Source organism: Lynx rufus, unplaced genomic scaffold (assembly GCF_022079265.1).
Source record: "Lynx rufus isolate CCGP_SWC_20201006 ecotype Redwood Valley unplaced genomic scaffold, mLynRuf1.p SCAF_1, whole genome shotgun sequence".
Lineage (NCBI taxonomy): Eukaryota > Metazoa > Chordata > Mammalia > Carnivora > Felidae > Lynx > Lynx rufus.
The window spans coordinates 87624617-87646658 of record NW_025814823.1 but is presented as its reverse complement, the minus strand read 5'-3'; the positions used below and the strand labels follow the sequence as shown (position 1 = coordinate 87646658).

General features: G+C 49.4%; 1 protein-coding gene across 3 annotated transcripts; it reads right to left on the bottom strand.

Annotated features, from left to right (window-relative positions):
* Positions 1-37: 37 nt before the first annotated feature.
* LOC124514264 (butyrophilin-like protein 10) lies at positions 38-11410 on the bottom strand. 3 transcript variants are annotated; one of them, XM_047082294.1, is made up of 7 exons: positions 11094-11409; positions 9273-9383; positions 8621-8974; positions 7745-8026; positions 6476-6667; positions 5738-5761; positions 38-1124 (listed from the first exon to the last, which is right to left on the bottom strand). In XM_047082294.1, exons 2-7 carry the CDS (start codon positions 9364-9366, stop codon positions 466-468), a joined length of 1605 nt encoding a protein of 534 aa, XP_046938250.1. In that variant the 5' UTR covers positions 9367-9383; positions 11094-11409; the 3' UTR covers positions 38-465. The 3 variants fall into 3 exon arrangements, with proteins under 3 accessions (XP_046938250.1, XP_046938255.1, XP_046938260.1); XM_047082299.1 differs by lacking the exon at positions 9273-9383 and having other exon boundaries at positions 11094-11410; XM_047082304.1 differs by lacking the exons at positions 7745-8026; positions 11094-11409 and having other exon boundaries at positions 9273-9494.
* Positions 11411-22042: the final 10632 nt, after the last annotated feature.

Genomic DNA, 22042 nt, shown 5'->3' with positions numbered 1-22042 from the left:
AACAGTCAGCTTGGTCTCTGTAAAAAATACCACAGACTGGGAGGTTTAAACAACACATTTATTTTTTCCCAGTCCTGGGAACTGGAAGCATGAGATCCAGGTGTGGCAGGGCTGGTTCCTCCTGAGGCCTCTCTCCCTGGCGTCCACACACCATCTCTTCCCCGTGTCCTTACACGGTTGTCCCCTATGTATGTCTATGCCCTGATCCCCTCTTCTATTAAGGACCCCAGTCACATGGGATCAGATGGGATCAGGGCCTACCCTAGTGACTTCCTTTTACCTGAACCACCTCTGTAAAGACCCCATCTCCAAATATAGCCCCATTCTGAGGCCCTGGGGGTTGGAGCTTCAACATGTGAACTGGAGGGGACATGATTCAGCCCATAATGTTTTGTCAGTATTTTAGAGGGAAGGAAAGTGGAGATAACACAGGATCATCCAGAAAGGTTCACCCTTGTATGTGATCTAGCTGGGACTTAGAATGGATACATCTCCCCCAAATTGGTGACAGGCTGGAGCAGAGAGATCATGGGTCTTGCTGGAGGAGGGTTCCCACCTGTCCTGTCCCTCACCCTGAGGAGGCCCCAAGGCCTCTGGGGGCTGCCGTTCTGAGCAGATGGTCAGGGGGCTGGGGTCATGTGTCCAGAGGCAGAAGAATGGCCTCAGGGGTGCCGAGAAGGACAGTCCAGAGAACGCGTAGATGAGGGATCCATTGCTCACGCTGTAGAAGGAGATTCTGCCTGCATCACAGTCCAGGAAAACGCCCACACGATGCAGGGGCTCCGAAGGGTGCAGGCGAACTCTTGGGAAGGCAAGTGCCCAGAACCCCTTCTTGTACAGCTCCAGGGCCCAGAGTCCGTGCTGAGGGGACTTGGGGATCCTTCCCTTCCGATCCAAGCTCTCCAGACACACGCCCAGGTTCCAGGCCTTCCTGTGCCCCACCTGGACCTCCCAGTAATACCTCCCAGCTGAGAACTGCTCCAGGCCCAGCACACAGGGGTCCCGGTCGAATCTGCTGGGGGCGTTGGGCAGCTCTTGTTCAAAGAACAGCCGCCTCACAGTCTTCCTGTCCTCAGAGAGAGCGAGCTTGGGGCTTGCAGTGTCAGGGTCCAGGGATGGGCTCACTGCGGGAAGAGGAGAGGATCAGGTTTAGGGGTTGGGGTCCCCAACCTGTGCTCCTGCATGGAGGTGGAACCATGCCTCCCTGGGAATCCCTGTGCGTCACCGTTCTCTGTCCAGGACCCTGTGCACACAGGCCATTCCAGAGCAGCGGAGGCGGCTCCCTGTGAGTCCCTTTCTCTGTCCAGGATCCTGTGCAAACAGGCCATCCCAGGGCAGCAGAGGCGGCTCCAGGGGGAGCCAGGGAGAGCCAGGGGGGATTCCTATGAGGGGACAGGGGGGCACACTGTGAGATAGGCATTGCTCCCAGGGCCCCGTGTGTCAGGATGGATGTGGATGTGCATGTGTGTGTACATATGCACTTGTGTGTGTGGGGGGCTATGTGGGTGTGCACGTGAGAGACAGAGACAGGGACAGACAGACACAGGTAGACATAGAGAGAGATAGAGAGACAGAGACAGAGAGAGGCAAGGAAAGAGAGAGACAGAGACAGAGACAAGGAGAACAAGGAGAGATACACATAGGGAGACACAGGAAGAGAGATAAAGGGAGACTGAGAAAGGTATGGGCACAGACAGAGACAGAGGAAGAGAGACACAGAGAAAGACACAGGGAGACAGAGATAGAGAGAAAGACATAGGAGGACACGTGAAGAGACAGGGTGACATGAGATGAGGTCACAGGTGCATTGATGCCATTGGACAGCTCTGGGGTCAACCACTGAAGGGGAGATCCCATCTGGAAAACCCTGAGAGACACCTTAGCAGCCTCACAAACTGAGATGAACACCTTCCAAAACAGATCCCTTCTCTCCTGTCCCACCATCCTTCTCAGAGCCCTCAGGCCCTCATCATGTCACCTGGGGGAGGGTCTGTCTACACCTGAGAGGCAGGGAGGGTGGGGATCAGCTGGGAGCCCCAGCTGCCTGTGCAGGCACCTTCACGACAACAGAAACCTCATGGCCGGTGTCCACCCTTGCCCATTCAGTAGGCATGCTGCTGGTTGCTGGGGTCTGCATACGATGCCCCAGACACTCATATTTCCTGACCATCCATCCCTGTCAGCTGGACAGCACACACGCTCTCCTCCTAACAGAACCACAACTTTCTCCCCGGTCTCTACTTCCTTCTGGAAGGAACCCTGCTCCCTTTCGCTTTCTAGCAAAGACTAAATGTTCTCCCCGATTTCTCATTGCTGCTTCCTGAAGTCTTCACCCTCTGCTCCATACAAACCCTTTCCCTGTAGAGTCTGGGCCATGCAGATTGAGCCCACCCATGTTCATATCTATGATGGCCAAACATGGACTCACTAGCTGAACAATGGACCCAGCTCCTTCTATTCCAAATTCCCTCATCATTAAAAAATATTCATGTCAAAAAACAGTTTGAGACTTACAAAGAGGTTGCAAAATACCATACACAATATGCCCATGATAACATCTCATATAACCCACAGTAATAGGATCAAAACCATACAATTGACATTGATACAAAAATATTCTATAGTGACTTCTTGCACACCATAGCACACCTGACTGTGGAGAACCACCTGTGCCCTTGTGCACTGATTCCTCTTGCACACCGGTCACCCACACCTGTCACTGGAGCTCATCCTGTGTCCTTGTGTGCTGACTCTTCTTGCACACCACCCACACCTGTCCCTGGAGCTCATCCTGTGTCCTTGTGTGCTGACTCCTCTTGTACACCACCCACACCTGTCCCTGGGGCTCATCCTGTGTCCTTCTGAGCTGATTCCTTTGGCACACCACCCACACCTGTCCCTGGAACTCATCCTGTGTTCTGTGTGCTGACTCCTCTTGCACACCACCCACACCTGTCCCTGGAGCACTGCCTGTGTCCTTGTGTGTTAACTCCTCTTGTACACACTCACACCTGTCCCTGGAGCTCACCCTGTGTCCTTGTCCACTGATTCCTCTTGTACACCACCCACACCTGTCCCTGGAGCACTGCCTGTGTCCTTGTGTGCTAACTCCTCTTGTACACACCCATACCTGTCCCTAGAGTTCATCCTGTGTCCTTGTCCACTGATTCCTCTTGCACACCACCCATACCTGTATCTGGGGCTCATCCTGTGTCCTTGTGCGCTGACTCCTCTTGCACACCACCCACACCTGTCCCTGGAGCTCATCCTGTGTCCTGGTGCACTGGCTTCCCTTGAACACCACCCACACCTGTCCCTGGATCTCAGTCTGTGTCCTGTGTACACTGATTCCTCTTGCACACCACCCACACCTGGCTGTGAATCTTCTCCTGTGCTGTCCATCACGTATGTGCTGGACCCTTGCACACCACCCCCGACCTGGCCACAGTGTAGACCTGTGCTCCATCCCATCCACAGCTATCTTCTCTGCATTGTCATTCTCTTACTGGTTTTCTTCCTCCCTTCAGGCTTCAGGCATCTTCACGCCACATGGTTCCTTTTAGGCAACAGGCATGCTCTCCTGCCACGGACCTCAAAGTAAAACCACAGCAAACACAAACAGAACCTTCCCATTCCCCACTCACCAAGTCTTAGCTCAACTACACAGGCAATAAATTTGAGACCTCCCTCCCAGTTCTCTCCACAGGAGACGCCTCTCTTTGTACCATGCTTGCCAGGTTTTCTGGGCCATTTTCCCGGGTTGACCTGACTCTACTTCTCAGGTGCACGAAAGTTGATGCTCCTTCAACACATTGCACCTGCACATTTCCACGGTGAAGTCTCCCTTGGCCCTCCCACAACCACTGCTCTAACCTTCAAATACCAGGGTTCTCCAACGCTAGATCTTGGATCTTTCTTGTTTCCCTGTATTTCCCTTTTTAAAAAATCTTCTTTTCCAAAGAGAAATTTTTAAAGAATAATTTTAGGTGTAGCAAAAAATGTAGCACTCACATGTTCAGTTATACCAGATATTTGCCATGGACCCCAATTCCTGTCTCCAGTCCCGATTTCTCCTGAGAGTTCCAGACTCGCATATCCAATGATTCATCTGACGTCCTTAGCAGGATGTCTGAGAACAGCTCAGTCTTAGGAGGTCCATGGTGATTTTCACTTATTTGGCCCAAATCTGCCCCAAACCTTCTGTTAGATGGAGCCAGAAGGGCCAGAGACTTATGCGGCTGGGGGTCACCTTGGGCTGCTCCCTCTGCCTTGCCCCTTCTGGACTGTGCTACTTGTGGCCCCAGGACCCATCTCGGGGCTGTATCCTCTCCTCCATCAGTGCTGCTCCCCTGCTTACAGGTTATCACTCATATTGCACGGTGCTTCATGTAAAGTCCAGGCCTCTACCTCAGCCTCCCAGGCTCTGCAGGGGCACACACAAGCCTTCCTGCCCTGTTGGTACCTCTTCCACATGCCCAGCTGTCACACACCACAAACCCCACTCTCCCTGCCACAGGGGCGAGTTCCCCCCTCCTCGTATAGCTGTGGTCTTGCCATCACCCACTCCTTCATTTAGATGTTGGCACCCCACCATTCCCAGGGGTCTGGACATCCCACTTGAACATGCTCCTGGCCATCCTCCTAGTATTCTGGCTCTTTCCTATCACAGTTATTCCAGATTTAATAATTAAAAAAAAAACAAATGCTGACTTGTGGCTCACATCCCCACATAGACTCTATGCTCCATGAGGACAGGAGGAAGCTGTACATTCATTAATGGAGGCCAGTTGCTTGCACAGAAGATATCTGGTCATGGTTGTAACTGAATGAATGAATGAATGGAGACTGGCTTCTCTCTGTCTCTTCCTGGGCCCTCACCATGTGGCTGTGGTGGGACAGGTGTTCCCAGATCCCCTTCCTGCTTTCATCTGCCCAGCTCGTGGCTCGCAGTACTGCCCCTCCTGTCCTTGGGGGTCCCTCTCCACAGCCAGACTCTCCCCCCATGCTTCCCACCTATATGGTGCCCTGGGGCAGAAAGGCACTGGCTCCGCACTCTCTGTGCTAACAGTGTCCCCCACAGTGGCTGTTCCTTGGAAGAGCTAGCTCTCTCGCTGCCCGGGGTCTGCAGCCTGTCTGTCCCTCAGGCAGTAAACAGGAGCTAAGGTCTCTCAGAGCAGCAAAACTTGGTGTTTACAGCCATAGAACCAGCATTTAGCACAGCATTTCTGCACCCTGGAATAGAAAGGAGAACACACGCATACATGCACATGCATACACACACACATGAGTACATGTGCACACACAAATACACATGTGCACATGGGTGCACACACAAGTACATATGTGCAATGCGTGCACACACAAGTACATGTGCACACATGTGTGCAATACGTGTCCACAAGTGCACGTGCACATACAAACACATGTGTGCACACACATGCACATATATGCACAGACACAAGTGCATGTGCATACACATGCACACATAAATACACATGCATACACTGCACACACGAGAACACACGTGTACTTATGTGCACAAAGCACCACACATGTGCATGTGCACACACTAACAAATGTGCATATGGCACACAGGCACACAGGTGAACACATAAATGTATACCATGCACACACAGCACTCACACATACACACATACATGCACACTGCACACACACGTGTGCACACATAAACAAACATTCAGGGAGCAGAGGCTTCCAGCCCCTACATAGTCCTCACCATAGATGACGTCCTCTGGCCAGCCTGAAATGAAACAGAAAGATGTGAAACTGTAGGGTTTGCACTGACCAGATGGGGCGAAAGCTCATTTTCTGTGAAGCTAAGTCAAAACAGGATGTAATGAGCTCTCGCAGGGACCCTGTAAAGGAAGAGCAAATATCCCTTCTTCAGTGCCCAAAAAACAATCCAGGTCACTGTATTCCTAGGGAAAGGTTTTGTGGGGCGTAGCCTGATGGCCCAGCCTTCCCATGTCTGTCATAAAGACACATCTCTGACCTGTTCCCCAGATCGGGGCCTGACAGCTATGAGCAAGGACACAGGAGGCAGGGAGGAGAGCAGACAGGCGAGTGGAATGATCCACACTGATGATGATCCCCGCGCTCACAACAAGATCCTCTCAGGTGACAGGCTTGCTGCTGTATTTGTTGCTTGAGCATTTTCAGGATGTTGTCATCACCCTCGACTGATAGACTTTCCCAGGTTCAAGCTCACATCTGTCTCCACAGCAGAGACCCGCCAGTCTTCCCCAAGTCACCCAGTGAAGAGCAGCCAAGCACCTCTTAGTGATGGAGGATCTCACTGGGCATATGGTAGGTGGGAAGTCCCTGAGCTGGGGCCTGGGCAGGTCTCTCCCATTCCTCCTGTGCTTGAGGGTACACAAAGGAGGGACTTCATGCTGGGCTCTGCACGAGTGCCCTGGCTGGAAGGGGCACGTCTGTCCCACTGGGGCCTGCTTACCTTGGGACAGCTGCTCCTCTTCTCTGTACAGTTTCTCTTCTTCCAGCTGTACCCTATCCCTGTCCCTCTGACGTTTCCAGAAAAGACAGGTGGCTCCAGTTGCTACAAGTCCCACTACAATGAGGATCACAGGCACCACTGCCCTCCACGCCATTGATGGGAAACTTCTGGACAACTGAGCTAAAAGAGGGTCTGGGGAGGCGAGAAAGCCAAGGTAAGAGAGCGCCTGTGTTCTTAGGACACACATGCCATAGGGTTAATGAGTCAGGGGGCAGGTGCTTGTGAACTAACCTGACATGACCTGAAAACATGTGTGTGCCTTTGTACAGACAGACATGGACAGACACACAGGAGAGAGATGGTAGACAAATGGCAAAAGGTTAAATACTGAGTGGGTCTGCATTCTGTGTATCATTCCTGCAAATTTTCTGAAACTTGAGGTTGTTTAGAAGGAAAATTTTATACAGAGTGAAACTTGGAAGCCCCCAGGTGTCCTTCAGAATGTGAATGCATAAACAGGCTGCGGTTCATCCAGACAAGGGAATACTGTTTACTGCTAATACGAAAGGAGCTATCCGTGCAGCCACTGTGGAGAAGATGATGGACGTTCCCTCCCAAAATAAAAATAGAACTACCATATCAATCCACTTCTGGGTATTAATCCAAAGAAAACAAAAATATTAACTGAGAAAGATAATGCACCCCTACATTTATTGCAGTGTTATTTACAACAGTCAAGATACGGAAACAGCACAAGTGTCCACCTATGGATGAAAGGATAAAGAAAAATATATATATTTGTACAAAGGGATGCTATTCAGCTATAAACAAGAAGGAAATACAGGCATTTTCAATAATATGGATGCACCTGAGGGCACTTTGCTAAGTGAGGTTCGACAGGGAAAAATGTGTAGGATCTCACGGATAAGTGAAATCTAAAATGAAACAAAACACCATCCAAACCTCCAGAAAACCAGAAAGCCTAGTTTATAGATGCAGAGAACAGATTGGTGGTTTCCAGAGGTGAAAGATCGGGAAGCTAATGGGTGAAGAGGGTCAAAGGTGCAAACTTCCAGTTATAAAATAAGACCCAGGGAGGTGATATACAGCATGGAAACTATAGTTAACTACTGTGTTGTGTAGTTGGAAGCTGACAGACTAGATCTCACAAGGTCTCATCACAAGGAACTATGCGGAGTATTGGATATTAACTACTGACTGTCTGGGATGCTCAGAGCTCTTGAGGCCTGGATGGAGCAGAACACTCACCAGGTAGGCAGATCTTGGCCTCCATCCTCTCCTGGAGGAGGGGGTTGGAGATAGAGCAAGAGAGGTTCCCCACGTCCCTGTCCCAGACAGTCACATTGGACACCACCGCAAAGAGACCCGTTGTTGGCGACACTGTGAGGTTGGTCGTGGAAGGTAGGGTCTGTCCCCTGAAGTCTCTCCACTCCACCTGGGGCTCTGGGTACCAGCCCTCCGAGGTGCACTCTGCCCTGATACCTTCATCCCGGCCAGCTCGCACTTGGATTCTGGGCTCAGAGCCCAGCCCTGTGGGAAGAGACAGGCTTTGCAGCCTCTGCAACCATTACCATTTCTGACAGAAAAGCACAGATCCTGAAAATTTCCAGCAGGTATCAGGGTTTTTCAGACTACTTGCTCTGTGTAATATTTATATGCCATATATGCTACCCTCTTCTGAGAAACCACAGAACAAAACAGAAAAGGCCCAGGAAGATCAAATACCTTTCCTGTATTGCAAAATCGGTGTCTTTTCCTGTTTCTCTCTGTATCTCTTTCTGCCTCTTTCCTTCTCTCCATACCTCCGTTCCTTTCTTTCTGGGGTCAGTGTGGGTAACAGAAGCCAACTTAGAAAATGAGCCAGGCGTCCAGAACCTGCCTGTTCTAGTGCATTATCGCATTTTGTGGGACACGTGTAGACCGACACAAACACATTAGAGCATGCTGTGGGATGCACTCAGGCCAGGCCCAAACGTGTTAGCACAAGCTGTGGGACAGGCCCAGGCCACTGCATATATGTTAGTGCATGCCGTGGGATGCATTCAGGCTTGGGCCATGATCAGAGGATCTGCAGCTGGAGGATAAGTGCTAGGGGAGACCAGAGGCCCTAGTGGCGACCCTTACCTGCCACCCTTAGCCACAGGGTGGTCTCTGCAGACGCCATGCCATCTTTGAACTTGCAGTGGAAGGTCCCGTTATCGAACACCATGACATTGTGTATGGTCAGAACAGCTTGGTCTTGGGCCAGCCCGGACATCAGGAAGGTCGTCCTGCCCTCGTACTGCCACATCTGCTCTTCAGGCACATCTTTGCCTTTCTTGCGCAGGTGCACAGCTGGGGACAGCTCCTCCCTGTACCACCTCACCTCCATGTCCTTCACACTGATATTGAGGGACAGATGGCATCGCAGCTTCACACTTTCCCCCACCATAGCCAGGACCGGTTGGCCGGGACCAGAGACAGAGAAATCGGCTTTCCCTTATGAGGTCATAGCAGAAAGCATGGGTTAGGCCAGGTGAGAGGAGACCATGGGCCATCCCCCCCACCGGGCACAGGGTCCCTGCCCCGCCCCCCCCAGCCTGTGCCCAGTGTCTTCCCCTGCCCACACCCAGGGGACACCCACCCACACGCAGGTTCTTCAACAACACCCCATGCCCTTGTCCAGGGTCCCCAGGGAAGGACTGCTTGGATCCAGTTTAGCCCCCTACTGTGTTCCTGTCCATGCACAGGCTCCCTCCTAACATGGCTCATGGGAGGGTGGGGAGAGTTCTCCTACCGTTTGCAGAGAGGCTGCAGGACAGAAGCTGCAGGAGGAGGAAGATGATGGAGCAGCTGGGTGGAAAGATGTCTCGACCTTGTGTGTTTGCCATGGCTGCTGGAGACAGGCCTGAGCCCCAGATATTGGAGACAGGGCAGGACTGAGTTAATTTCTGTCTCTCTCGGTTTCTGTCTCTGTCTCCCTCTGTTTCTGTCTTTCTGTCTCTGTCTCTCTCTATCTCTGCCTGTCTCTGTCTCGGTTTCTCTGCCTGTTTCTCTGTCTCTGTATGTTGCCTCTGTCTCTCTCTGTTTATGTCTCTGTCTTTGTCTCTCTCTGTCTGTGTCTGTCCTGTCTCTCTCTGTTTCTGTCTCTGTCTCTGTCTCTATCTTTTTCTCTCTATCTCTCTGTTTCTGTCTCTCTCTCTGTCTCTCTGTTTCTGTACCTGGCTATCTATGTCTCTATGTGTATCTCTCTGTCTCTGTCTCTCTCTGTGTCTTTTTGTTTCTGTCTCTGTCTCTCTCTGTCTGTCTCTGTTCCTGTCTCTGTCTCTCTCTATCCCTCTCTGTCTCTGTCTCTCTTGGTTTCTATCTGTCTCACTCTGTTTGTGTCTCATGTCTCTCTGTCTCTGTGTGTGTCTCTCTCTGTTTTTGTCTCTGTGTGTCTCTGTTCTTGTCTCTGTCTCTGTCTATCTCTGTCTGTCTCTGTCTCTCTAGGTTTCTATCTCTGTCTCTATTTGTGTCCCATCTCTCTCTGTCTCTGTCTGTGTGTCTCTCTGTTTCTGTCTCTCTGTCTATGTATGTCTCTCTCTGTTTCTCTCTCTGTCTCTCTCTGTCTCTTTCTCTCTGTACCTGTCTGTCAGTTTTTTTGTCTTTCTGTTGCTGTCTGTCTCTGTCTCTGTCTGTCTCTGTATCTCTCTGTCTCTCTCTGCCTCTGTCTGTCTCTGTCTCAGTTTCTGTCTCTTTCTCAGTTTCTCTCTGTCTGTCTGTCTCTGTTTATATCTCTGTCTCTGCCTCTGTCTGTCTCTCAGTTTCTGTCTCTTTCTTTCTTCGTCCCTGTCTGTCTCTGTCTCTTTCCCTCTCCTACTCTATCTCTCTCTGTCTCTCTTTCTTGTTCTCTCTCTCTCTCTCTCTCTGTCTTGGTGGGGATGAGTCAACACTGGGAGGCTAACGGAAGTGAAGGAAACATGGCTAGGGGAGAGAAAGGTCCCTTTTCACTATCTTGGCCCCTCTTACTCCTGCACAAGTTGCTTACCCTAGAGACAGAGACACAACAGTGGCCACCTGCTCTTGTGTCCACCTACTTGTGGATGACCTTTCTCTTGTGGCCATGTGTCTGCAAAACACCATGGACACATCCTCCTGTGAACAGGCTCTGTCTCCTCACCTGTTTGTGTAGGAGCCTTGCCCGACCTCTGGCTGTGCTCTGTCATGGAACATGAGCATGCTGGGAGAGAAAAGCCACCCCCTGGTCAGGCGACTCCAAGGCCAGAGTCAATCCCCTTACAGCCCAAGAAAACTCGCAGTTGGAGGAGGGAGCACTCGAGCCAGAGGGCTCCTAGACAGACATGGCCTGAGGCCAGCATACTCCGAAGATTTATTATTTATGAACTCAGCTTTGAGAACAAGTGTTCTGAACCACATGTGCTGGTCTGGGCGATTCGGCCCAGCACCTCCTCATGCAGGACTGGCATGAGGAGGTATGTTGGCACTTGCCCTCATTCTCTTCCATGCTTGTCTTCCTTTGGTGAAAGCCTCTGGGGTCTCCCTGTCACTCAAGAATAGGGGAGGGGTGGAGAACACAGACATGTGGATGAGTGCCCTTAAAATAGAAAGTACTCACCTTTCCAAGTAGTAGGGCTGTAGGGCTTCCCAGGGAGATTCTGTGGCCTTGAGGGGATCGCTTGACTTCTCCACAAGTTCCAGGAAGGTGTAGAACAAGTCTTCCAGACGTGATAGGAGAGAGCAGCGGCTGAGCTCCCCAGCTTCTGTAGAATCCTAGGACTTTCTGGAAAAATGACCAACTGTGCCTTTCTGGAAGGTGCAATAGAAAAAATAAATAAACCAAGGGCTTCTTAAAGGGTGTGTTTGACAGAACTGAACACACTGAGTGTTGGGGAGCAAGGCCCTGGTAGCAGGAGATAAGGGGAGAGAGAAAGACCCAGCAAGGAACCCGCGGGGTGGGGATGGCTGTCTGGGCTGGTGCCAGGAGCCCCTAGGTGGAGACCTGGCTCTTGAGTGCGAGGATCCAGGCCAAGGGCAGAGGCTGGGGGACTCAGATAAAGTTTCTGCATTATCAAAACACCTCCAGTCCTGGACAGGCTGGGCCTGGTCCCTTTGGGAAAGTTTCTCATGTTCAGGTTGAAGTTGGTCAAATTCTAGCATTCACCCCCCACCCCAGACTCCTGTGCAGGAAATCAGGCCACCTCCTCCTCCATGTCTGGGGCCATGACAGTCTTTCCTCACTGGGGACCTGACTTGGGCTGGGCTCAGAACACTCAGCCCCATTACCCCTTGTGTGAGTAAGACACTGGCCTGAACCCTACCTGTTCTTCCCTCCTGTTGACCCAAAAGTCTGCACATTTTCTGGGAGAGTTTTGGAGGGAAAAAAAACAGGGAAAGTTTCCGTCCCTCCTGGAGGTGGGATATTTGGTTGAATTCAGCAGAATGTTATGGACTGAAGATTTGTGTCCCCTTTCCAAATCCGTGCTCACACAGGGACTGATGCTGCCAACCCACACCGTCCTCTGTGTTCCTATCAGGAGAGCGAACTATTTGGTAATCAAGTTGCTCCCCTGTTCTATATAAATACGAAGAGTTATGCTGCCACTCATTTTCATCTCCCGTGCATTGCTTTAAGCGGATAATGACATCATCTAAAACCCAGGTTGGGTATACTTCTGAGTCAGGATGGAGGACTGGGGATGTGACATTAGAGGAAGCACCTAAGGGGTTTGGCAGCCGTGATGGAATGGATCCTGAAGGTGGGCGCACCTGGACAAGTGGTCCTTGGTGAGCATGCACATGGTCCGCAGCCTTTTACCTGAGTGGGAAGAGCTCCTGGAGAGAGCAACCAAGGCCCTCAGGGGCAGGGATAAACCCCAGATGGGGACAGGCTCCCTGAGTGCAGGTGGAAGGAAGGACACAGGGGGCCCCAGACTTCTACAGTCCCATTGCCATGGCATGTCCAGGACAGGTACATGCGGACAGACAGAGAGCAGATTGATGGTTGTCAGGCAGTGGGGATGAGGGGGGAAATATAACCACAAAGCAGTTCGGGGGTTTGTTCTGGCACGAGATCCAGGTGGTGGCCGTACAAGCTTGTGTCAGTGTGCTGCATGTCACTGGATCGTTCACTTCAATGTGGTTGACTTTGTGTTATGGGAATGTCACCGCAGCTGGAAAAAAAGAAAAAAACAAATGGAAAACACATAAGGTAGAAGGGAAATCTCCAAGTTGCAGGCTCCTGGGCGCCCCCTGCAGGGATGCGTGTGCAGTCCAGCACCCTGCTCCAGGGATGCGCCAGGACCCAGTGAGCTTGTGTGGTCCAACCGCACCTGCACCTGCCTTGGGCCAGGCTCCCTGCAGGGTCTGTCTTACAGAGGGCAGAGGCCCTAGGAGAGCTGAGAGGCCCCTCCCCGTCCCCCCCCCCACCCCACGCCCATCTGCCCCTGCCACATGCCAGCCTCTTGCTTCCTGCCCTGGGCTGTGCTCACAGAGTCTTTTTGGGTCCTCCCAGCATTTAAGCTGGTGTGTGCCCTCCCCCAACCCCATCACGGGTACTTGGCTCAGCTCTCCAAGTCCACTGGGACTTTATGGCTTGGCCGCAGGCACCGCCTGGGCCACCCCCTTGCAGGACGTACCCCCTCCTCTGGCTCCCTGGCCTCCAGTCCTACAATGGGAGGGCTCCTTCTGCACAGTAGGTCCCCTGTCACGTGACTCTGAGAGGCCCTTGGTGTCCTGCACTGGCCTCAGTGAACAAGAGGGCAGTGCCTCCACCAAAAGATCCTCAGGGGCTCCTCCAGGGGAAGGAGCAGCTGGGGGGGGGGCGCGTCCCTTAGACAGATGGCACAGGTGCCATGTGGTTGGAGTGGGTAGGAAAGGTGAGATGTCCCCAGAGAAACACCGTGGTGTCAATGCAATGACGCGCTTGGGTCATCCAATTCCTGGTGGTTGTTCTTATACACATATCTCTGCATGGGGCCTTTGTGTCCCCGGGAAAGCAAGCGCTTGGCTCACCCAGTGCCTGGTGGTAGTTCTTACCCACCAACCTCTGTGTGGGCCTTTGTGGCCCTGGGAAGGGAAGGGCTTGGGTCATCCAGTGTCTGATGGTATTTCGTACCCCCAAACCTTTGCGTGGGGACTTTGTGGCCCTGGGAAGGCTCTAGTGAAATAGGGAGGAAACTCTTTTCCCTCCTCCAGGGGAGTTTATGTTCTGGCTCCTCCCCCTATTCCCCTCCCCATCAGTTTCCCTACCCTTCCTCCTCCCCCCACGTAGTCTTCTCCCCTCCTACCCTGACCTCCACATGCTCATCTCTCCTCCCCACCTTCTTCCCTTCCATGGTCTCCTCCCACTCCTCACCTTTGCCTTCCCCTCAATCCCATTTCCCACTTCTCTTCCCCTCTCACTACTCCCCTCCCCTCCCCCGCCTCCTCCTCCCCTCCTCCCCTTCCCCTTTTCCCCACTTCCTCTCCTCCCCTCCCTCTCCTCCTCCCTCATTCTCTCCCCTTTCCTCCGCCTCCTGCTGGTGCTCACCTCTCCTTCCTCCCCTCCCCCTCCTCCTCTTCATATCCAATCCTCCTCCCCTTATTACTCCTCCTGCCCACCCCTCCTCCCCCCATCCTCATCCCTAATTGTCTCTCCTCACCTCTCCTCCTCTTCTCCCCTCTCCCACTTCTCCTCCTCCCCTCTGATTCCCCCATTTCTCCTCCCCATACTCCCTCTCTTCCCTTCCCCTCCTCTACCTCTTCTTCCTACTTCTCCTCTTTCTCCCCATCCTCCCCTTCCTCTCTTCCCTCACTTCCCCCTCTTACCTTTCCTGCCCTCATCTGCTTCTTCTCCATCCTCCCTTTCCCTTCTCTCCTTTCCACTCCTCCTCCCCTCCCCCTCCTCCCTTCCTTGTCCTCCTCCCTCATTCTCCAGCTCCCCTCTACATCCTCCCCTCCCCTCCTCCACCTGCTCCCCAATACACTCTGTGGCTCCCTGGCGACTTGGCAGACTTAGAATTCTGATTCCTTTACAGCCTAGTTGCTCTGCTGATCCTTCTCTGGCCTCCAGGACATCTGGGCCTGGTGTGGGCTAGGACTCAGCGCTACTGAGTTGCAGGAGAAACAGGACCCAGGGACAGTTCCAGGAAGCCCCCCAATATCTGGTGAAGGGTGAGCTCCTTTACCTTCTAGTTGTCATTTTAAACTGTGGCTTTGTTTCTGTGTCCTGCAAAGGTGGATCTACACACAGCCCCTCCCTGCTGTCCCTCCCCATGGAGTTCCCAGAACCAGGAGTGGGGTCCCCGCACTGCCAGAGTCTGTCTGTCCTGATGCTCAGTTCCTCCGGAGACATTGCTGTATGAGTAGGGGTGGATTCTGCGTGTCCCTGGAAGAGCTGAGTTCAGGGTCCTTCTCATCTCTGTCCTAGACTGGGCCCTCCTGAGCCGCTTTCTTTCTCATCTCCTGACACTGTGTTGATTGCCTCTAATCTGCAGTTTTAATGGTTTATGGCACATTGACCTTTCTGGCTTTATCCAGCGTCAGTTCCTTTTCCTAGCAGCCTGGGGCCTTCTCTGCTTTCCCTGCACCAGCAAGGCAGTATGTCAGTGTTCCCTGACCAGCTGACACTGCCTTCCTACAGCTTCCCACATGTCAGATATGAAATCAGCAAGGACTGGAAAATAAAAACCAAGAAACAAAAATCATCTCAGCTGATAATCAAAGTAAGAGGATAAATACAGATAAATCCAGCTGCAAAGTTAATAGGAAACCTCATGTAGCCCATGGTCATGCAGCAGGTGTGAAAGGGCCAGAAACAACCCTCATTTTAATAACTCCTGTTTCATACAAGTGAGGCCTCGTATCCCCTTTCCTGCAGTCCATTACCTGGGATGATCTACTACTCATTTACCCTTGCCTCGTGACCACAGGCCATGTTTATTTAGTCACTGCTGTTCCCAGTCTTGCCTCAGACACAGCGTCTGCCCCCAAGTGGCCTTCACATCCCTGGACCCTCCTCAGAATCCTTCAGTGGGAACCTACACCTGACCAGGAAGATTCACCGCCCCCTTTTGCCAAGTGCACACCCACAACACTCAAGACACCCTCCCTCACTGTACAGGTTGGGAAATCTGGCTTTGGTCCTGGCAGTCCTTCCTGCTTTGGCTTACACAGACCATCCTTAGAATGCCCCTGTGGGGTTTGTCTCATCTTGTTCGCCCATACTGTATATGGATCTAAGTCTTGGGCATATTTTCAGAGATGATGTACATGTTTCCTACTCTACTATCTCATAAAAATCTCAGGTCTCTATCTAGTATTTATCTTGTAAATAAGCTGCTTGATACATTTTGTTTTGGGTTTCAGAACTGCTTGGTTGAAACATATATCATATGTGTGACACACACACACACACACACACGTGTTCTGTGAAAGTGTCAACAGAATGAGCATCCATCTCTCCCAAATTTTGCATGTCTCCCTTTGTGATCTATCCCTCCGGTCCCTGCTGCTGATTTCCAGGGCCCACTGACCTGCTTTTTGTCACGATAGATTAGGAAATACAACCTGCCCTATAACGACAGGAAACAGCCCATGGTTAGTGACTGACTAACCACACTAACTGATGAGGAAGTCAAGGTTCACACAGAGGCCATCTAACACTCTGGAGAAAGTCACAGCAACAATACTTTTTTTGTCTATCCCTCATCTGTTTCCCAGCTTTATTCATACATTTCTAAGATCCTGAAATCCCTCTAAGATTGGCTTCTGGCAAAAATAATACAGGCCTAAGTTTTGATCTTTTCTAAAATTTTAGGAGGTTTTTTTTTTTAATTTTAGGAGGTTTAAAGCTAAGTGTTGTGACATTTAAAATTTTCCCAACCTTCCTGTGAAACGTGGACAAATGATACATACCCCATCACTCATTAGAATAAGGGAGTTCAGAGCAGGAGGTCATGAAAAAAGAAAAAGCCGACACCAGGCATAGCAATAAGTAAGGAGAACATCGCTGCTGAGGAAGGAAGCTGGACTCCAGCCAACAGTCCAGGTGAAATCTGAGGGGCTGAAAGAGAATCCAGAGATGGGAGTGAGAGATGTAGCTTTTTGAATCATTCATAAGCTGCATCAAAGAAAGTGGAGATTTCTTTTTGGAACCCTAATTTTCCTGTCAAATAAAATGGGGTGTTGTCAGTAATGTGCTGACATTGCTATATTTTGATGAAGGTAGCAAGCACAGCTTCTTTATTTCCAGCACCGTGTAACTTGGAGACCATGGCAACCAAATACAGTTCAAAACGACAAAGGGTATAGGAAGTATATGTTGTGCCTGCTGTGTTGGAGGACCCTCAAAACCAACGTACATAAATAGGCTCAGAATGGGAGAAGAATCCGGGGTCAGTAAAAACGCTGTGAATGGGAACTTCCTGTCTGGACAAGATGGTGTAGACACACTTTCTCTGGTCTCTCCAGTAAGCACCAATATAAACCCTGGAAGTAACATGGGGATCACCCAAAGTAGAACTCTGGAAAGCAGTGAGAAGGAACAATGGAATGGCAGGGTGTCTTATTCTTCGCACCCATCCTACGAAGGGACTCATCTGGCGTTTCTCTCAATCAAGAAGCACAAGACAGCCATGTAGCCTCATTCTTCTCTGGATTGACTGGAGAACCGCTGACACCGAAGGGGACCCCCAGCCCAGTTCAGTCTGGATGGGATAGACCTGGATCCTGGAAATGATGAGCACCACTGGAGCTGCCTCCTTCCCTGTGGGAACTCAGGTGTCCCTTCCTGTTGGGAGATGCTGAGGCACCAGACAGCACCTGGAGAAAGCACCAGCACACCTAGGAAGCATCTGCAGGAGGGACCACTGGAGCCAGCAGTACCTGCAGGAAGGACCTACCAGAACCAGGCAGTATCTGCAGGGGGCCTCCCACAGCAACAGCCATTCCAGGGAGACACACACTCACATACACACACACACATACACACACGCACGCACACGCACACACACACACACACACGCACGCACACGCACACACACACACACACACACACACACCACATCATGTCATAATGTATTCTTCCTGCCTTCTGCCCTCCAGGGGATCCTGTCCAGGCTTTGTGCTCACAGATGCTGACAAAGGGGCTCTGGGAGTTGAGGGTTCAGGGCACTTAGAAGCACGTGGACCCAGGAAAGTTCTCCATGTAAGGGAAACTGCTCCTGTACCTCATGCACTTTCAGGGCTGCCCTTCCTGCTGCCTCTCCGTGCTCCTCACCTTGCTCTCCTCAGGATTAGGGCAGAAGCTCTGAGCACCCGCCAGAAGTAGCAGATCGCAGTACTCAGAGCAAACCAGCCAGGCACTGGAGAAAACAAAGCCTCTGGTCCAGGCAAGAGCAGCCCAGTAATATTCATTGTAGTCAAATGAGAACTCCTGGAAGCCTCTTCTGATTCGATAAGAAGGATTATGCATGCTAATTGGATAATCCTATTGGGCATCAACCAACCAGTGAGAAAATAGAACATTGAGTCAGCTCTACCTACAGGACTTTCCAAAGATGCCTGTGTTATAGCACCTGCATGCTTACAATTCATTTTAATGATTTTTAAAACCTTAAAAACATAATGAATGAGGCCAATGCATAGACACACACACATGCAGAAAAAAACAGCATCCTTAGCCTTATGAGGAGCTTTGAACTTTAACATTATTATCTCAGGCTGTTCCATTTTATTGCATTTTCCTCCTTTTTTCCTATGCCATTGGAAATCCTTGGGGGCCCTCCCAACTCTCACCTCTATATCTGTGTTTCTTTACCAGACTGCCCCTAGGCACAAGTACATCATCACCTGATGTTTGGACAAAACACTGAGATGCTGGGAGGCACTAGTCATAACTGTGGCCTCCACACTGTCCACAGGCTCAGGCACTAAAGGAAATTCTCCACCTGCTGATACAGAAGACCATGGGGGAGGGGAAGGAAAAAAGAAAGATTAGAGAGGGAGGGAGCCAAAACATAAGACACACTTAAAAACTGAGAACAAACTCAAAGTTGATGGGGGGTGGGAGGGAAGGGAAGGTGGGTGATCGGTATTGAGGAGGACACCTGTTGGGACGAGCACTGGGTGTTGTATGGAAACCAATTTGACAATAAATTTCACATTTAAAAAAACAAAACAAAACAAAGCTGAACTTTTGAAGTGAAATAAAGGGTTAGATTCCCCCCCCCCAAAAAAAAAGTAATTTAGATTTATGCTGACATACTGATTTTATTACTGGTAGCGAAAGAAAATGTTAGTGTACAATGAACAGAAAAAAATTGGGGAAGAAATTGTTTTCATACAGATGTTTAATAACTGATTATTGCTTGGATATATTTCTACAGTTATTTTCTCCCTACTTCTAGCATTTCCACTTTCTAAATTTAATAAATAAAATAAATTTCATAAAAATAAAAATGAAAGTCAATTACCCACATAGTCACAATCCAGAAATAATTTTACAAGTAGTATCATAACATAGATTCTTTTCAGTTTTAATAAGAAATGCATCTATAGGTAGAAATTAGAGTCCTCTTTATCTGTCATCCTAGGTCATCCTCATTATCTCCATGGGGGAAATTTGTAATCATTTCAAGGTGTCCTTACAATCCCTATTATTTTTTAAACTATAATTTAAAATTATACATTTTATTATATGTATAGTTTTATAAACCTTCTTGTTCTTCACTATTTCTGATATTCAGAGTAATTTCCTAGGAACACACATTAATTTAGTTGCATTTAACGTTGAGACAGTGCTTTATCAATGAACATATTTTGCAATTATCCTATTTCATTTTGTGACACTTGGACATTAATGCTATTTCTACTTTCCTGTCATCACACATCCTTCCTAGTGAAGGCAGTGGTGCAGAGCTTCATGTATTCTGTAGAGTCTTTCTGAGGATATTCTCATAGGAAAAATTTCTGGTTCATTTGTTGTCTGTGGTAATTTTTTTTCTTATTTTCATCCATTTGCATATATATTTTCTACTGGTTTCAGCATTTTGCCTTTGTGCATTCTGAAAATATAGATGCGGTGAGCATATAATTGTATTATATAAACTTTTCATTCATGATGGCTCTGTTGAAAAACACTGGTGCCCCTACAACACAACAGTAGAAACATAACTTACCACAGTATGTAAATAACATGAGCATCACTCTCCCTGACGTATCGTGTTGCTTCTTTCAAAGTCTGTTGGGGATTGGTCACTGTGCATCTGTTATTAAATTCACACATAGCCAGAAAAGCTTGTAGTTGTGTTGTCCCCTTTGATGCTTAGTGATGAGTCCACAAAATTTTTGCAAAATGGATTTTCCAAAGAGGAAATTGGTCAACGGAGATTCAAGTGCAGTGAAGACATGCAAAGAGAGTTTAGATTAAAATCCAATGTAAGTGGACTCATACAAACACAGTTGTTCATGGGAATGTGGACATAACCTAGGTTCAGTTGTCTCCAGACATCCATCCAGAAGAACTCAGTGTAAATAGCACGTTCAAAATAATGAAGGAAAGCAGTTTTGACAAAAAGGTGGAGATATCCCGAAGTAATTGATGCGACCAAAAGTATTCACATTAAAGTAATTTTCAGAGATATGTCACAACATTTAAAATGCAAAAGATAAAAGGTTGGATGCTGATTCAAAACTAGGAGGAAAATGACAATTTTCCAAGGCATAGAAAAGATGCTCACTCCGTTTTATGTAACATGCCAAAAAGTAGAAAGGTGCAGGAGTTTTGACCTTCCCAAACTATGTTACAAAGAAAGGCTGCCTGTGACTGTGTGTATGGACATCTATGGAGTAGGGCAGTGGTTCTCTACTGGGGTAAATTTGTCCTCCCAGGACTGTTTTCAGTGTCTGGAAATGTATGGGATTGCCCCAGTTGGTGGCTTCTACTGTCAGTTTTCTTGAGTGTGGAGGGACCTGTGACTTGTTCTAGACAATTTAATACGACAAAGGCCATAAGAAGACACCCCTGTGATTACAATTCATCATATAAGGAAGGACTTAGTACCCTGGAGAGATAGACCCTTTGCTGGACTAGGAAACATGCCATGTCAGGAGACTTCAGGTGCCCTCTCAGATCTACAGTGGACCCATATGAAATTCAGTAAGAAGCTGGGGCTCTCAGTCATGCAGCCATAAGGAAACGAATTCTGCTAAGAAGCCAAGTGACAGTGGAAGCAGAGTCGTCCTAGGTTGATCCTTCAGATGATAACACAATGAACTGTTACATAGCTGAGAAAAGAATACCACCTGTAACCCCTGAGCTTCTCTGGAAACTTGTAAATGGGGGTTTATTTCTGTTGCCTTAAGGCAAGGCTTGGGGAAAGAACTAGGGAATTGCTTCAGGAGAGGATAGAGTTTAGGGAAAGAGAAATCTTTCCAAAAGAGAGGTCTTACAGCCAAGTGAATCTCTCCCAAATGGAATGTCAGAGGTTGGGGATTTCTGGCATGGGGTTTTGGGGAGAAGATCAGTGGAAGCATCAGTGTTCAGATCCTGATGGAACAGGGCCTCCCAGGTCCCCACTCCCCCTTCAGGAAGGATCCAGAAAGATCCCAAATTTGGCCTTATAGACACTAGATGCTGGACAGATGGTCCCACATCTCTGGGTCAAGTGACTGTGAGTTGGGGGCTGCTGAGGAGCAGTGGCTCCTCAGTGCTGCTGAGAGCACTGGTTCCTGGGGATCAGTGGCTCTTCTGACATAAAGGAAGGGTGAGGTGGCGGGGTACAAGGAATGGATGTGCTGTGGGCATGGCTGGAAACACTTCCCACTGGTGATATTCCTAGTTCTTGGAGATGTAAGTGCCCCCCCTCATTCAGGGCTGGGGGAAGTGGTCTCAGAACCAATACTAGGAAACCCAAAATTTCTGTGTTCTCTGGGCTTTCGTTGGCTATTTTTTAAAAAATGCTTATTTAATTATTTTATTTGAGAGATTGAGAGAAAGCTTGAGCAGGGGAGTGGCCGAGAGAGGGAGACAGAGAATCCCAAGCAGGCTCTGCACCATCAGCATGAAGCCCGATGCAGGCTTCAACCCACCAGCTGTGAGATCATGACCTGAACCAAAACCAAGAGTTGGATGCTTAACCGACTGAGCCACCCAGGCGCCCCGCCTTGGCTCTTTTTGTGTGTGTTTCATTTACAATAATGGTGATGTTTGCCCTCTTCAAAATACCTTCAAAATACCTGTAAAGAACAAGAGTACTTATTCACGCTCTGTTGGCCAGAGCATACAGTAGGAAACATGCTTGGTATTGTGACTTTTCATTAATACATCTAACTTCATGAAACCAGGGTCACCAGGATTATATGAGATGCATTTAGTCTATTCTTATTTTTTAATCTATTCTATTTGTGTAAAATGCTGCTTTTCATTTCCCAAGTATATTTCACTTCTCACTCATTGCTGTCATTACCCTAATAGGAGACGACATTGAAATTCATGTTCTAAGTCTTTACTGGGGTAGGCTTTCTGTCAGAACAGTGAGGGACAAAGGCAAAGATCTTGGCTCTCGTATTCATGAGAAAGATGCA

Coding starts and splice junctions, on each gene's coding strand:
- LOC124514264 (XM_047082294.1), bottom strand. CDS start 9,366: ATGGCAAACACACAAGGTCGAGACATCTTTCCACCCAGCTGCTCCATC. Junction 8,975..9,272: donor CTGCAGCCTCTCTGCAAACG/GTAGGAGAACTC, acceptor TGACCTCATAAG/GGAAAGCCGATTTCTCTGTC. Junction 1,125..5,737: donor GCCAGAGGACGTCATCTATG/GTGAGGACTATG, acceptor CTCTTCCCGCAG/TGAGCCCATCCCTGGACCCT.